Source organism: Zootermopsis nevadensis, unplaced genomic scaffold (genome assembly GCF_977971745.1).
Source record: "Zootermopsis nevadensis isolate Lab colony 2312 unplaced genomic scaffold, Znev_1.0 Znev_ptg000001l, whole genome shotgun sequence".
Taxonomy (NCBI): domain Eukaryota; kingdom Metazoa; phylum Arthropoda; class Insecta; order Blattodea; family Termopsidae; genus Zootermopsis; species Zootermopsis nevadensis.
In genome coordinates this window covers 17,471,042-17,488,486 of record NW_028259133.1, presented here as the reverse complement: position 1 = coordinate 17,488,486, position 17,445 = coordinate 17,471,042, and the positions used below count along the sequence as shown (strand labels likewise).

General features: G+C 38.5%; 1 protein-coding gene across 5 annotated transcripts in view; it reads left to right on the top strand.

Annotated features, from left to right (window-relative positions):
* IP3K2 (Inositol 1,4,5-triphosphate kinase 2) overlaps positions 1-15,563 on the top strand; it is a 176,410-nt gene extending 160,847 nt beyond the window's left edge. For 4 of the 5 annotated variants that reach the window (XM_022065647.2, XM_022065649.2, XM_022065648.2 and 1 more), the window contains 7 exons: positions 5,596-5,698; positions 7,263-7,409; positions 9,173-9,303; positions 9,991-10,073; positions 10,367-10,535; positions 10,947-11,018; positions 12,308-15,563. In XM_022065647.2, the coding sequence (XP_021921339.1) occupies positions 5,596-5,698; positions 7,263-7,409; positions 9,173-9,303; positions 9,991-10,073; positions 10,367-10,535; positions 10,947-11,018; positions 12,308-12,616 (1,014 nt within the window). In that variant the 3' untranslated portion in view covers positions 12,617-15,563. Of the gene's footprint in view, positions 1-5,595; positions 5,734-7,262; positions 7,410-9,172; positions 9,304-9,990; positions 10,074-10,366; positions 10,536-10,946; positions 11,019-12,307 lie in introns of those variants that run through there. The other variant, XR_002543275.2, reaches the window with a different exon arrangement.
* Positions 15,564-17,445: the final 1,882 nt, after the last annotated feature.

Here is a 17,445-nt window from a genome sequence, read left to right as displayed (position 1 = left end):
AGGTTTATTATAATGTACACAATAAACAGTGTACGTCTAGCGCAGAGACGTCGAATGGGATGGGAGGAACGTGCTACTCAGCATACCGTGTGATGCAAAAAATGATGTTTTTTAAGTAATGGAAATTCACAAACTATTTCTGCAGCATTACAGTGTTTGTTTTTTTCGTAATAAGCTTGTGTTACACGGTGGTATTACGCAGAAGACCAACTCTGACACTCGAGTACTTGTTTCCCCCTAGATTCGGAACCATTGGAACATTTGTGCGTATTAATTTTCTAAACGCGAGATTGTAAGAGCACCTACCAGTTGAATGCCATTGAAATATTGAGAAAATTCCAGTTATTGGCCATCATCAAGCGGTTAGAAAGCTGGCCTTGTAATCCTGGGGTCTCGGGTTCGATTCCCGGCGGTGCCCGAATTAATAACTTGTGTTGGGCAAGGCCGTGGTCTAGGCAACACGGAGTTTTCCTCCGGGGGCTTCCCCGGTTTCTCCGTGGCATCCAAACAATCACTCCATTCACACACAGAAGAAGGCAATGGCAAACCACTTCTGGATCATCTGCCAAGAACGTATATGAACAGGTCCCAGTCCGAGAAAAGGATGGAAGGATCCTGTTCATATGGACCTGTCGTCAGACAGAACACTACAAATAAAAAAAAAAATCAATCTTGGATATTTAAATTTCTTTTGTTGTAATCTATCAACAGGGTGCTGATTGTACTGTGTATAGGACGTGGAGTTGAGGGGTGGGGTTGTTTAAATTAATATAGAATGTGCATTTATTCGTATGTTCGTTCCGGATTCTGGATTCAGGAAATGTCGTAATGGCCTGTCAGTTCTCCGAAATTCATTAACATTTCAAACAATTTTTACATTATTTCTCTGACGTAAAAGTATGTGTAACATGTAATTTTCGTGGAATTTGAGATGCACAAAACTCGTTCAATTATCCTACATTTCGTAGTCACATAATGTTGAAATATGACGTCAAGTATACATTTCACATAGAATGCAGGAACTACACCTATTTACAGACTGTTGAATCTCTCTTTTGTTACACAATGTTTAATTTCTTCCATCTTCGCTAACATTACAACAGGACTTTTGTCCTTTTCTGCAAAGGATCTGACCATGAAACAGAATAAAAATGGGGAATGTAGTCAATTGAATAAAAATTTTCTTGGACATTATCCATCGTCTAGTAAATGTAAAACGACGTTTCGGAGATGGGACTCCGTCTTCAGGTTCCTACACAGTTGGGCCCACTAGATAGAGATAGGGATTAGCTCTATCTAGTGGGCCCAACTGTGTAGGAACCTGAAGACGGAGATAGAGTCCCATCTCCGAAACGTCGTTTTACGTTTTATATTTACTAGACGATGGATAATATCCAAGAAAATTTTTATTCAATTGACTCTTCACCATCGTCAAGAAGTTTTAGATTTGATATGGGAATTGTAGTTAATTTTCCTTACCTACTGAGGCCTTAGGGTGTATGTGAGAGAAGACTAATTCGGATTATTTCTTATATTATGACGTAACGCTTACTTGAAAATTTATTTATCATGTAATAACTTTTACGTTTGTATACAGGGTGAGCACAAAAAAACTTTACACCTTCAAAATGATAATCCAGCGGAGGCAAGCAATAACAACAATCAGCCGTGTCATTAAAAAAACTTTAAGAGTTTCTTAATCGATTGGAGTGGGTGTGAAGCTCAAAGCACCCCGTGTTTGTTCTCTGTGTTATTTTTAAAATGTAAAGTTTTTTCTGCTCACCCTGTAAAGTAAAGTTTGTCCCACTATACGCCATGTAGGCGCTTGGGGTGAGTGGAGGTATAGCTCCTCTCTTCCTTGACCTCGGCACTAGATCGGGGTGAGTGGTCAGCATCACGCCCCGGCCGGCTTTACCCCCGGGAAAGGACCCCGGTACCCATTGTAGAGGAGGCTGGGTGGGCCCCAGAGCCGGTCTGGACGCAGAGGCTAGAGGAAAAATCCTCTGCCCCCGTCGGGGATCGAACCCCGGTCGTCCAGCCCGTAGCTAGTCACTATACTGACTGAGCTATCCCGGCTCATCTGCTCACCCTGTATATGCACATTTTTCGAAGTTACTATAGTTGAACCGTAACTTAAATTGATCTGAAAGCCCAGCCTAACTAGATCCGACCTCTCGTGTGGTAGTGAATTATTTTTCAGTGTTTCACGAACCAGAACCAATGCCTCATGGCAAGCCATGATGCCCGAACAGAAGAAAACTGTGTAGACCTACTATCTGTTGCCAAAACCATGACGATAAGGGCATGAATAATGCATTAGAACATGTGCTGTCCGTGAGAGTTCTTTAAAAAATTAAATACAATTTATTTTTATGGGATTGTTCGAAGTAGCAAAGTAGGGATGTAATGCACGTGGTCATAGTCTCTAAAGGCTTCAGCATACCCATAAAAGTATATGTAGGCTCATGATCAAGGGTTGGTTTGTGTTCATTTCCTGATTTTGGGTCTTACGGGATTATTTATGTGTGTTCACTGTTTCAGATCAAGGTTCTGTCAAACCAACGCGGTATTCGGTAGAGGTACGATACAGCGATAAATACAGGCGAATATCGCATTCAGTGCGCAAAGCTGTATTTAAAAGCTGCGCTACTTTGTATTGCTGTATCGTACCGTTTCTGCGTACCAAATTTGCTTCAGTGAATATTAAGTTCGCTTATATTACATTACTCTGTTTTGTTTTACAGGACACAGGAAGATAAAAATATCCTGAACTGAATTTCGTTTCAAAATTTAATGCATCCCTAATTTTGTTATTAATAATATTTTTATTTGTGTTTGTTATTGGTTTCACTGTCGGAAGTCAGCGAATTAAGTGTTGTTTATGTTGTGGCTGGATATACTTTTTTTTTCTTCATATTTCAAGGATGTCTGTTCCAGATGTGGTTTTAGCCGCCTTATCTCCCGAGAAAGTACCTGAGGTAATCCACATCCTCTTCCTTAGCCATTCTGACGTCAGTCATGCACAGAGCGCGAGGAATGTTTATCTTTCCCAGACTGATGACATTTGAAAGTTTTCGGAAATCAGTTCGACACAATGTGCACGGATATTTCATTTTGGGATTTCTCCGTTCTTTGTGTATTAAAACCACACGTTTCGAAATTTGGTTGTATTTCTGTCTTCACGTAACCGGATGAGAAGAAACTGTTGTTATTTTGGGTCCCTCGGTTGAGATGGACGCTGAACTGATACGAATTTGACCAAGGACGTCAATAGACTGAGGACTTTTTCGTACCTGGTTAAATGAAGAAGGAACTGGGACTAATTTTCCAAACACCGTGCTTTTAACGGATTAAGATCAATGATGATAGTCACACACAAAATAACAATTCATCATTGCTGTCATCGTCCAGTATTTTGAAAAAATACCGCTACGTTTCGGGAGCTTGTTTTAATCCCATCTTCAGGTGGGATAGAAGAAGCTGTCAAGTCCACAAGAACAGCAATGTTGTAAGTAACGCACCGTAGGTACAATCCTTTAGACTTATGTTACGAAATAACAACTCAGAAGCAACTTTGAACTTGTCTGGTCTCACAGACTAGCGTCTCCTTCTGTTTACTCCTTTCCGATCTGTTTCCAGATTTCTGTGTGTGCACTGTAATTTAGAATGTAGCCTTACATGTTTAGGATCACACATGTTTTCGCAGCGAATCACGGCGTTCGTGCTGACGTCAGAAAAATCCTACCGTCCTTGTAGGTGGATGAACAGGTATTTCAGTAGTGCTTCTTGAAACAGTGTGTCCCGTATAATTACGTGTGATGGAGGACCGAGTGCGTCAGACAGGTTTCGGCGAACGACATACGTCTCATCTCGAATCTTGAAACAGCGAATAGGAGTTACATTTATGATATTCTTGATTTAACACAACTTCAGATCTCTGCAAAGTGGAGTATTTATTTATTGAGTTGTCAGTTGATGTTGTTTGGTGCAGTGTAGGACCTGGAATTTAATTACAAAATCACAGGTATCACACAGAGAGCCCTTACAGGCGACACTAGAGACTTTCAGTATCCAAATTCTCTCTCTCTGTCTTGCCACGTATTATCTTTATCTCAGCTTTTCAGTAATCGAATATGGACGAAGAGGTTTCTGTCGTTAATTAATTCTGTCTCTGAAGTGTTTCTATGCTATCTAAAATTCGTACTAATATTCAGTGGAAACAGAAAATAATATTGAAATTATGAATTTCGTGATTGAGAATTCCATTCGTTTGTAAAAAAAGTTATTTTTAATGTGGATATCATATGTGGGTGGCTTGCACTCAGTATGTATTTTTCGTGTTGCTGATGTAGGATCCGCATTACAACTGAAACACCGTGAAAGTTTGAAATAATCTGCATATTCCTTCATAATTGGATTTTTGTCATTGATTAGGGGAGTCATACAGGACAGCTCATTTGCAAACTGTCTGATGTAATGCGGGTGAATTCTGAAACTGCATGTCCCAGAAATGGTTTATTACGTCATACGGTGTATCATTTGCAGGATTTCTTTATTGGTGGATTAACCATTGACGTAGGAATTCAACGAGGAAGAGAGAGAGTGGTTGAACGTCTCTTATAAGCAAGTGCACAGCTGAACAGGAGGGAAGTGGTTGTCGTGAGCAAATTCGACGGCGTCCTCTGAAAACTTAGAAGACTTTAAAATGTTTTAGAAGGCCGTATTAGATATACATTTAATTATACAGCATCCCTCAAAAATATCTGAGTAATCATATAGGATAGTGGATTTTATTTGCGATAAGTGTATAGTGTTGTGTGTTGTGAAGGAGTGTTTTTAAACGTGAGGAAAATAAATTGTGATTTTTTGTACGTAAAGTGCAGTGATGCGATATAGTGCCTTATACATGATGGTGTGTATTCTAAGACGTCGTCAGACAGGAAAGTTCAGTCCAAATTGTGAGCAGGCAGGGACTGGATTAAGGCTTCACGTTCTGAAGACGAATATCAAGGTACACAGATACGTCTTTATTTTGGAACAAGACTAATTCGATTTTTTACACGAAATTTAATATTTGATTTATGATTTACCCCATTTATTCATGAGCTACTTGCTTTTTGATTAACTCCTGTTCCTTGTACGTGTTTACTTATTCTTGCATGCCCTTTTATACGTGAGTAACGCGTGAAACTTGGTATGAACTAAGCAGATATGAAAAATAGAACAGATTTGAACACATGAAATATTAAATTCTATTTGACAGGAACAAGAACAATCATTTTGTCTGTTTGGAAGTCCGTAACTCAGCGAAAATTACGGGTTAGAGTTGTGATGTTTTAGGATAACATCCAATCAGACAATTTATTATAATTTATCTAAATTACAGCAATCATGGCAAGAATTTGTAAGCATAGAGGTAATTGAATTATGGAAACCAATTATGAAATCGAAGGAAAAATTCTATTTAATTTTATGAAATCTGAGATTTTCTCGGCGCTGAAGAGGCAGCGTCAAGTATTTCATCGAGTTGGATCTGATGTTAAAGCTATTGATATTTTCAAAAATTCTAATAGAAATGTTATATCTTATTTTCAGCCTTCTGGTTGGCGGAAACTACGAAATATTGTCCAATGGACGCCGTTCTTTCAGACGTACAAGAAGCAAAGGTATCCGTGGGTTCAGCTTGCAGGCCATCAAGGTAATTACCACGCCTTTACCGAAACATGGATAAAGGTAACTGAATAAACAGGGGTTTATATAATCAGACTATTTTGTTTTCGGATCATTTTGACTTAATGTTTCCATATGCACCAAAGAACATGGTATTTAAGATTATATAATAAATATCTCTGTCGATACTTAGTAGGAAGTAATTCAGAATTCATAGCCTCAAGTACACCTTTTTACCGTCTCACAAATCTAAACATCGCAGAAGCGACCTCCTTCTTCGGCGTTCCCTTTATTTTTGATTCGTATATCTTTCATACAACTAGCCTTAAATATAATAATGGGAATCAGTTATTTAAGAATTATTGAAATATTATGGAACTTGGACATTTGTATGATTCGTGGCTTAAGCAGATATTTACCCAAACAGCGTTGGCCAATTTACCTTTGTAATGTAGGCGTGGTGTGTTTTCATTGAGGTACGGACTGTGTTCTTAATAATATTTAGACGAGATTCCGATTCAAAGGTTTAAAGCAGAACGCCAAACCAGTAACTAGTTTGTGTCCTATTGATGAACAGAGAGGGATGAATGCGATTGTCAAGAAGAGAATTTTTATATTTACTTATAATTTCATTAACGATGCTTTTTCAGTAGCTCAGGGTTTATAGCTTCGAATTAGAGGATAATGAATACTGAATTGGAAAGGATGTGGAAGGAAGCGGTCGTGGCCGAATTTTAAGGTACTGTCACGGCACTGTATAAAGATTACCTAACCAAAAGCATTGTAAATATCTGACTAATGACTCGTAAGTTGGCTAAGGAAGAGTATTGACAAACTTGTGAATCTGAAAAGGAGGTCTAATTGTGTAGCGTTTTTAATAAATTGTTATAGTAATGCAATAAAGTGTTATCGTAAATATGCTTGCGGCAATATGAGAAATGAGTGCAGAATTTTGTTCGGCAGTCCTGAGGGGGTTAGGTCACTTTGGAGTCCTAGAAATCCTTCAAGTCAGTACTAGTGGATATCAGATTAGCTGCAGTGCACACAGCTGAGTGACAGACTTTCTTTAGTGATGGTGTACATTAAGTAGTGGAAAGAATGACAATTATGTTAATCTGTGATCATTTAGAAAAGTAGGCTGCGGTACTGAGGTTTGAGTAGCAAAGGCTGATACTGATTTTTGACAAAAAGATTGGTTAACACGTTTTAAATAATGAAAGTGACAATGTTGAATTTTACCTGTGAAAGAAATGGTAAGGGCCTGGATGTAGACTACATTTATCTGGAATGATTTATAATCTGTATTTGCGATAAAATATCGTTCCGTTCTAAAATCAACAGTCTTACCAGAGTTGCAGTTGGCGACTGAGCTAACTGCGGTCTGAATCCCATAAAGTGGTCAATGGACTTGACCGCAGAACGGTAGAGGCAACCCTGAGACCTGTTTAAGTATTCTCCTCCAAGGGCCAGTGGTTTCATACATGAGAGCGCTGATGTCAGTATGTGGCCATTTATCGCAACAGCTGTTCATTCGCCTTGGTTGGGATGTAACTTTTAACATTGTTTCACGATGACTTTGCATTTTGTTGCAGGAAACTTCAAGGCAGGACCTGAACAAGGCACCATCCTGAAGAAGCTGTGTCCGAAGGAGGAGCTGTGCTTTCAGATCCTTATGAAGGATGTTCTGAGGCCGTACGTACCTGAGTACAAAGGACACGTCAACTGCGAAGACGGAGATTGTATCCTTGTCAGCAAAACGCAACAAAGATAGTAGCCTATAGTGCAGACGAAAGACGATGACTTTCAGATGCTGCTCTTTTTATAACATTGCGGGTTACTTTGACTCTACAACTCGGAACCGGTCAGGCTTTCGGTGATGAGCCTGGTTGAATGTTGAAAGTCACACGACGTTTCGGCAAATATTGCACTGTCCATCTTCAGGGTGAGTATGTTGGTTGTTCTTATTTCGAATCCAAGTAAGAGCAGGCAGGTGACCCTTATATAAGGCTTCAAAAACGTCCAACCAGCATATCCACCGTGATGGTGGTAACTGAAGTATTTCAAGAAACAGATAACTGTCAACATTTGAGGTATTGCTTATTATCGAAAACGAATTGCATTGAAATTCAGTCGCGAAAACCTAAATACAAGTAATGATAGCGGTAATTGTATTGTAGTGATAATAACAATAACACCAATAATGATAAAATAACAATAAAAATCTTTCTTTGATACTGATAGACTGATTTTGGTTGACCAAGTTTCCTTCGGCGTTATGGTAATAAGTAAAGAAATTTCGTATTTTCTGTGGGCTTTGGATACGATTTAAACGTCTCAGAAAATGGTTCCCAACTAAATATATATGTCGAGACCGGCTCTGGGGCCCACCCAGCCTCCTTTCCAATGGGTACCGGGGCCTTTCCCGGGGGTAAAGCCGGCCGGGGCGTGATGCTGACCACTCACCCCCATCTAGTGCCGAGGTCAAGGAAGAGAGGAGCTATACCTCCTCTCACCCCAAGCGCCTACATGGCGTATAGTGGGACAAACTTTACTTTTACTTTTTACTAAATATATATAAAATGTCCACGAAGGGAGTGGAATGTAAAGAAATTTCCTTAAACTCTCCTGTTTATGAAATATATTACAACTTGGCATAATATCTGCAGGGTTATATCCTGTCACGACTCACAGCAATGAGGATGCGGCTGAACATTGTTGCGTGGCCTGTGTTCTTCTAGTGAGCATTATTGTTGTGTTTTTAGTTGAGTGAACTCTTTTCCAATGACGCTGTCATTGATAATTTGCTTTAAAATCTACTTAAGTGCCTGAAATCAGTTACGTATTGACGATGTGATACAGAAGATTACCGCGATGTCTCTGAAACTTCCAGCGACTTGGAAGTTTAATAATTAATTATGCAAAGGAATTCTGTGCTGTGCGAGCAAAGCGACTTCTATGGACTTCGCTCACTTTTCACTTGTTGAATGGGGAGGGGAATTAATCAACTTCACGTTACAAACAAAAATCTCGTATTTGTACGTCTTTTCCGTTAGCCTAATTGAATGAGAAGCTAATTAAAGATTAATGTGGTCCGTCATAAAATGGCGTGTAGTGTGTATGACCACTGGATTAACGTCTTTAACTTGACAGATGAATGTCGGAGTTGTCTTTGTCTCAAGAAGCTGAAAGTTTCTGTAAAAGAATGAGAAACGATTGTAGCTAACTATCGATCTAATCTCGGCTTTCAGTAATCCTCAGATTAATTTTTTCTATTTACATGTAATTATCTGTCGGATACATCTTCAGTTTTACGTCATGTAGCTTTTTTGTTACGTGTCATTGTTTCGAAAGAATATACTGCTTCCATCTTCAGGATTGAAACTTTGATACGTAGCCCGGCATAATGACCCAGGAGACCGCGATGTTTGCCAGGTAACTGTAAATCACAGTGAGCCAAGGAGTGATCTTGTGGTAGGGAAACAATTCCTTAACGCTACCACAGCCGTGTACCTGCAGCTACAGGACTTGCTAGGGGACTTCACATCGCCGTGCGTCATGGACTGCAAGATTGGTGTCCGGACTTACCTTGAGGAGGAGCTCGCCAAGGCAAAGGAAAAACCAAAACTCAGAAAGGTTGGCACTACTGTAATTTTATTCGTTAGTCAGCCAGGACGAGAGAATTAGGTGTAGATACATTTTGAAAAAAAAAATTTGCTATTCTACGTACCTCATTAGCAGTGATGTTTCTTTATTGCAGATTTATTATTTAAAAGGTAATCGTTTCGTGGATATGCACTGCATGAAGTACAAAATATTATTTCCTCGTGCCGAAAAATGTTTCACTGGCCACATCTGTAATTTGTGATATGACCAGACTTTGTATTTGAAGAGCCATTTTTGAGAAAAGCAATACATTTCTATGTGTTATTGATGCACAGTATCGGTTATATCAAACCAAAATTTAATTTTTTACATTTTAAGTCTGACCCCCCAGACACCAGACTGAACCTAAATGTGTTCAGTATTTTCGGAAATAAGTCTTACACGCGGGACGGATGACGGACTGCCTCTGCATATTATATTTTGTAGGAAGAAGCCATAACATTGATAATCTAAAATCACGAGGGCTGTGGGTACTTTGTAGTGTAAGGACGACTGCTACCAGATGCAAACCCAATTGCAGTAAATAAATAATAATAATTTATAAGAAAATTGCAGACAGCATTGAAGGTGGCATCAGGAGGCAGAAAGGAATATTCACAAACTTCAGAAAAATAAATTAAAGGATTCTTAGCAGTCACTTTTGTCTGACGTTTACAGGACATGTACGAGAAGATGATTCAGATTGATCCGAATGCACCGACTGAAGAGGAACACAGACTGAAGGGTGTCACAAAACCAAGGTGAGTGTCCCGCGTTTGATTCCCTTTCTGAATTGACACTGAAAATATCAAATAATATGGATTAAAAATTTATGCTGTGTCCTGTGCTTTTGTCTGACTTTTTAAATATAAACGAGAATGTAGCGTGAATGTCCGACATATAATATTATCATCATAAATATATAGAATATGACCAGTGTAGTACTTTCATGTGTTATTTAATATCCGTCTCGAATAAAAGAGAATGTACGTGACAATTCAGAACCTGTTTCAAGCAAGTCTCACTCTATTAAGTAAACTGTTTGTGTGTTCAGATACATGGTGTGGAGAGAGACGATTTCATCGACGGCGACGCTTGGTTTCCGTATCGAGGGAATCAAGAAGAGTGACGGAAAATCCAGCAAGGATTTTAAGACTACCAAGACAAGGGAACAGATCATGCAGGCATTCCAAGACTTCACCAATGGTTTCCCACATGCAGTGGTAAGCGTTACTGTAGAATGTATTTGGGTCACTTGCTCGTTCCGAGACGTCGTTAACGGTCCCCACATTTAGTGGCATGTACCGCCGCAGAATATCTGTAAAGCTCTTCGTACTCGCCGCTGTGAAAACCTCAAATCATACATAAGAGGAATGTGTTTACTGGCTGCATTCTTACATTCTGTAGGATAAATTCACATTGAAAGGAAAATAAAGAACGTCGGTGGAAATACTGAAATGTGTACTCTCTGTCACATCCTCGAATGTAAGGCACAATTCACACTGAAGGAACCGTCAGCACGCATCCCAGGAGTGTGCATTAGTACACTTCTGATCTAAAGTGCAACTTAATTTGTGTGAATTGCACTTGTAATAATTATTCAATATTTAAATATTTATTCCTTCTTTTTTCAGCCAAAATACATACAGAGGCTAAAAGCTATAAAAGCGACATTAGAAGTATCAGATTTCTTCACTTCACATGAAGTAAGTTGTAATAAATGAGTAAATGATAGACTAAGTAACTAACCATCTAGCTTACCCCATGAATCCTCGCGAAGTGATAAGCTCCTCGATTGGCCAGAAAATTATCAATGGTTCCTCGCCATTGCCAAGTTAACGTAAGACCACTACTGGACTTTGTCTAGAGCCTGATAAATCTGTCAACATATTCGCACATTTTGTTCTTAAAATTAATGTTAATATTTCCCTATCTACGCCCATGTCTTCAATGTAGTTTCTTTTTTCAAGTTTCCAATTTAAAATGAATTATTTTGTTACATCTCCCGGCTGTTTGCGATTAACTCACGTACTCTGTGCTACAAGCGAGTATGAAGATTTCTGTCTTCTGGGTTGTTGCGTTGTGTAGTCTGGTCGATGTTTACCAACGTTTCAGAGGTCATACTGCCTCCGTCATCAGGGCGATGAGTATGAAGATTTCTGTCTTCTGGGTTGTTGCGCTGTGTAGTCTGGTCGATGTTTACCAACGTTTCAGGGGCCATACTGCCTCCGTCATCAGGGTGATGAACATTGATCGACCAGACTACACAGCGCAACAATCCAGAAGACAGCCATCTTCGGATTCACCGCTGTGTAAACTTCAAATCTTACAAGTGATGGTGAAGTTTTGAAGTTTTATTTGGTCATGAAATACACAGAATTGTTTGCATGTTGTACATCATTAAAATGCTGGAAAGAGTGAACTTAACACTTTGGAGTACAACATAAAACCAAATTTTCCATTCCATTCTTTGCAAACTGTACCAAAACAGAAAGGGCTTTGAAATTAACTGTCCTGACAGTTTAATGATGCAGTAAATTCAAATGGCAAGGCAATAAGTCAAGCATTTAGCACGCTACGTATTGTGCTACTTGTTATCAGCATTGCTAGGATTTTATCTTTTGGATAGGTTTACAGGGTATTGGAAATCAAATTGAGTTTCTTGAGGTATTTGGAAAAAACAGATGGAAAGGTAATGCTTCTGGGTTTAGTTTTGATGCTTGTTTTAATTATAGAATTAACATTTTATAAAGCTAGAAATGTAACAGCACTTTTTCTTCTATGGCGCAACAGCCTGAGGTTGAGCCTCGGCCTCCTCCCATGTGCGAGGTTTCTATGCCCCTTTTCCCCCCCTTTAAGGTGTCGATTGTGTGTTGCAGTAACATGCTGCTAAACCGTCATACTGTCAGGGTTGAAGTCCAGCTGGCAGCCCTGTAGTACAGGGATTTAAATCTCATATTCATACAATGAAAGCTGAATTTTATTTTAATTCCAGGTTATTGGCAGTTCTTTGCTGTTTGTCCATGACAAGACCAATGCCAATGTGTGGCTAATAGATTTTGCCAAGACACTGGTTTTGCCAAATGGTATGTCGATTTCACACTCGCTGAAGTGGGTGGTTGGGAACCATGAAGACGGTTACCTGATAGGACTGAACAATCTGATCAGCATATTTACTGAGATGCATGAAGCAATTCTGGACCCTACATCATCTCCTCTTCCTGCACCCCCTGTGACGACCATCATCACTGCGGCCAGTGACGTTTTAGAAGATGCGAAACTGACGGGTACCGAGAATACATGACCAAGTTAACTCTACTTAGTTTTGACTATGCCATCTTCTGGTGTAACCAACCCATAGACATGTCAGGTGTGAAGCACCAGCTGGTGACTATGTGGCAAAAAGCACCATTTTATAAGTTCGCTTGGTGCCGTGGAATTGAAGGTAAGATTCGGTGCAATCAACGGTGTGATGCAGGAGAAAAGTGTCGAGAGCAGACTTGACTGTGCTGCGCAAAGTGTTCTCAGATGCAATTGCTTAGCTGGGTGGAAATTAAAATTCTTATAGTGGAACGCAAGGTCTTTAAAGTATCGTATAGAGATCATTTGGAAATAAAATCTTGAACAGTATTGCACCAGTTCCACTTGCATTATTTTAAGATGAAGTCACGTAAGTTTCTTGTTGTCTTATGTTACGGTTTTGTGTTAAAACTTGAAATTGTTTAGAAATTTGCTACCACAAATATTCTATACTTTATATCAGGTCTATGAGTGTTATAATAAGGGTTTTGTTTTTATTCTAAAATCCTTCGCATAGTAACTCATACTTGGCGTTGCTTCATTTTTGTTCTTGACAGTTCAAACTTTCCACTGCCAAATCTGGTAAGTTACTGTTTTTATCTGAACTGTCAAGCAAATGAGAAGTTGCATATGAATATTATGTCACAATTTTAATTTTGTGATTATTTCATTTGATTGTGGTTTTCAAATTGTGTGGAGGTTACAGGACATGACTGCGTGGCTTCTGTACGAGACTTGGAGAAATTTACACGAACGGGTAGCGAATCAAAATTTTCTAACATTTTAAAGCAGGAACGTACTTTCTCCAAGCTGAGAAATTATATTGGAACTGTCATGCAGCATTATACAGGGTATGGAAAGAATTTTATGTTGTTCCTCAAGGCTACGCTGGGTGATACTGATTATAATAATTATTTGAATGTTTTAAGAGGAGATGATGTGAAGATACTTGTGATGCTTGATAGTCTGAGAATGTTACTTGTTAGTGTTTGATAAAGTTATTTCCTTCCAGCAAATTGAACAGTATTAGTGACTAGAGTTGGTTTACGCATCTCGAGAAGTGTAATTTCGGTCACTACTAATTTACGAAGATGATGTAGACGAACTTGTATAATAGAATAGCAAACAAGATGTGAATTCTAGCTGGAATTCCCTAAATATAGCTATAGATAGCTGTCTTTTTCATTACATCTTTTAAAATAAAATTTTTAATTATACTCCTGTTTTGTGCGTAATGCCTTTGTTTCCAGATAGAGAGACAGGGCGCACAATAACACCATGGATTGTATGGTATAATTACAGTTCCATATACAGTACAAATAAATAAATAAATAATAAATGAATAAATAGAAAGAACTTGTGCAGTATTATAACCACTTTAAAAATAGATGAATTCTGGATGATAGAATTTGGCATAAAATGTTTGGAACATATTTGAATCTGTGAAAAGATTGTCAGTAGAGTTTATACATGTTTTATATAATATCTGAACTGTCTGAAGTAGTTCTAGGTTTTAATGCCACCTAGATTTATAGGTACATACTAACGTTTTGAAGAAACAGTCTCTATCTCCATTAATCACAAAATCAAAGTCCGCATGGCAGCCTCACAGTACATAAGTTTAAATGCTGCATTAAAATCTGGCAAAGATGAAATTTAACTTATTAATATCTGCTTTTCTATGTGGCTGGTCAAAATTTTACTTTTTAATACAAAATTTGTGATTTGTTACAAGCAAGATGGGACTAACTGTCTTCCTTGTTTCGTTTGGTGCAGACGGTAATTCGTACTGTTATGCTGTTTAAAAATGTTTTCTCTGATCTTTGATGCCCCTTCATTCTGCACAGTCAGATCCTATTGGAATTGAGATTTTGAAGGTTTGCTGTACCATTATTCAGAGTTTGGACTAAACTGTGTTATCTGAAAGGTTCTTAAATTATCTATTTTAAACTGTGAGACAATCAAGAATGCCTAGCTAGTTCCATTAAAATTAAATCCGTGGCGTAACAGCTCCAGAGAGCCAAAGCCGATTAGCTTGACTGCTGGCCTCACGTTCACATGCCTAAGCAGAGGTGGACGAACATCCAACCAGATATAGGGTGACGTGTGGTCAGCACGACGAACCCCCAGCCATTGCTACAAGTTTATTTTGACTAAAATAGCAGTGTAATGGTATTTTGTGTAGATGAACGTGCAGCATAATTCTTAAATGGTATATAGCATTTGAGGTTTTCAAGGCGGTGAGTCTGTCGATTGCTGTCTTCTGGGTTGTTGCACCTCTTAGTCTGGTAGAAGTTTACCGATGTTTCGGAGGTCCTTGCTGTCTCCATCATCAGGGCCCTGCTCCTTTCCATTATCTAGGCAAATGATAGAGTAATGCCTCGAAAAAAATTAGTCATTACCCTGATGATGGAGGCAGCAAGAACCTCTGAGACATCAGTAAACTTCTACCAGACTACAACCCAGAAGACATCCATCTTCTTAAATGGTGTTTGTTGTTTCTTTTGTCCTCAATCTGTAAAGTGTGATTACCCACTTGAATTACAGACCAAACACAAAGTAACTTAAAGACTTTTAAACCACATCAAAATTTGATGATGTTATGTACAGTCACATATGTGGCAGTGTAATATAACCAGGTTGGCTGCTATACTTGCTTATAAATCCATGTTTAAGCTGGTGGAATTCTAGGCAATAGAAGGGAACTAGAAGCTCAGTGTGGGTTTTGAACTGTGATGGATTTTTGTATTGCTCATGCAAGTATTTGCAGAAAAGTCCATACAAGATACAACTGGTCTCAAATCTGAGAAATTTTGCTAGGAATATCACTTGATATTCATAAGTTGCACAGAATACTGGAGAAAGTATTCAGCATATAAAATTTATTACATTTTTTGTGTCATAAAATTATTCTTACTTATTGGGAAAAATAAAAAAAATTAGAACTCAAATAGTTGCATACTATTATGTAAGACATTTTAGTCTTCTGTCAAAAAAAAACAGGTCATATATTTAAAGACATTTCTATATCTAAATTCCTAGATAACAATATGAATGCTTTTTGATTAATCTATATGTTATCAAAGCGAGTATCGGAAGATTTCTTTATGATACCCTTATGGTAGACAATTTCCAGCATTTTTTGAAAATTTCAAAAAATATTTCAAAATTATCCGTACGCGATAACTACCAGAACCAGTCTCTGTCAGAGTCGGTCGTTGCCGAACTGAGCCTCTGCAACACTCAGTCTATCATAGACCCAGTCTCTGCTCCTCTGTCTGTGCCGGACTCAGTGTCTGCAACAACACCCAGTCTCCCCTAGACTCTGCCTCTGCTTCGCCCGGTCTCTGTAGGACTCAGTTTCTAAAACACGGAATCTCTGCTAGATACTGTCTCGGCTTTACACCGTCTCTGCCTCTCTCTCTCTCTCTCTCTCTCTCTCTCTCTCTCTCTCTCTCTGTGTGTGTGTGTGTGTCGGACTCAGTCTCTGCAACACCCAGACTCTCCTAGACAGCCTCTGCTTCGACAGGTCTCTGCAAAACGAAGTCCCTGCTAGTCTCTGTGTCTACATTACACGATCTCTGCCGGACACGATGTCGCCTCATCCAGGTTTAACGGATCAGGGCCTTTTTAGAGTATCGCAATCATTGAACGTGCCATAAAGAGACCAGAACATGCAGAGACCGTGTCCGGCTGAAATTGGTTTCGTCAGAGAGAGTACAGCAAAGACCGTGATCGGCTGAAACCGAATTTTTGAAGGGTAGTATGGGGAGAAATTTTAAAAAATTAAAACTTTTCAAAATTTTCAAAAAATCAAAATATATTGGGAATCGTCCAAAAAGCGCGCAAAATAACAATTTTTAAAAAAATCCGAATTCCAATTATTTTCAAAAATTCGAATTATTTATAGTTGTTTTCCCTCTTCACGTCATTTATAACCATTTCTGAATTTTTAAAAATTTTCATAGGGGTACATCCTCAAAAATTTTATATAATTTTTTTTAAAAAAATAAAAAATGCTGGAAACTGTATGAAAAGCGCCGAAAACTAGAAAAATTTAAACAAATTTAGTTTTGTGCGCTTTTTGGACGTTTTCCTGCATATCTTGATTTTTCGAAAATTTTGATAAAATGTGAAAATTTTGAATTTTTTTTGAAAAATTAATAGATGGTTATAAATGTCGTGAAAAGCGAAAATAACTAAAAAATTTCGAAATTTCCGGAAAACTTTTGCAGTCGGAATTTTTCAAATTTTCTTAGTTTTCTGCGCGTTTTGTACATTTTTCTTCATTTTCTGATATTTCGAAGATTTTGAAAAATTTGAATTTTTTTTCAAAATACTCCTCAATCAGTAGCTGCCAGAACCGGTATCTAGATGACGGTGTCCCTGCCGAACCCTGTCTCTGAACGACCCGGCCTCTGCCTCTCTCTCTCTCTCTCTGTATGAATCGTTCATACTGTGCTCCGACATCGAACATGCCGTCTCTGAAAGGACCTAGTTCGACACGGTGAAGCACAGAACGTATGAGGCAGACACCGAGTCAAGCACAGAGCGAATATGGTTGAAACTGTGTGAGGCTGATACAGTCTGGCAGAGACCGAGTCCAGGAGAGAGCAGTTCTGATAGTTTTAAATTTTTTATTTAGTTTTGTGCGCTTTTTATGCGTTTTCCTGCATTTTTGATTTATCTAAAATTTTGATAAAATTTGAAACTTTCAAAAATTTTGAAAAATTTATAAATGGTTGTAAATGTCGTGAAAAGCGAAAATAACTAGAAATTTTCGTAAAAAAATTTGAAGTCGGAATTTTTCAAATTGTCATAGTTTTCTGCGCG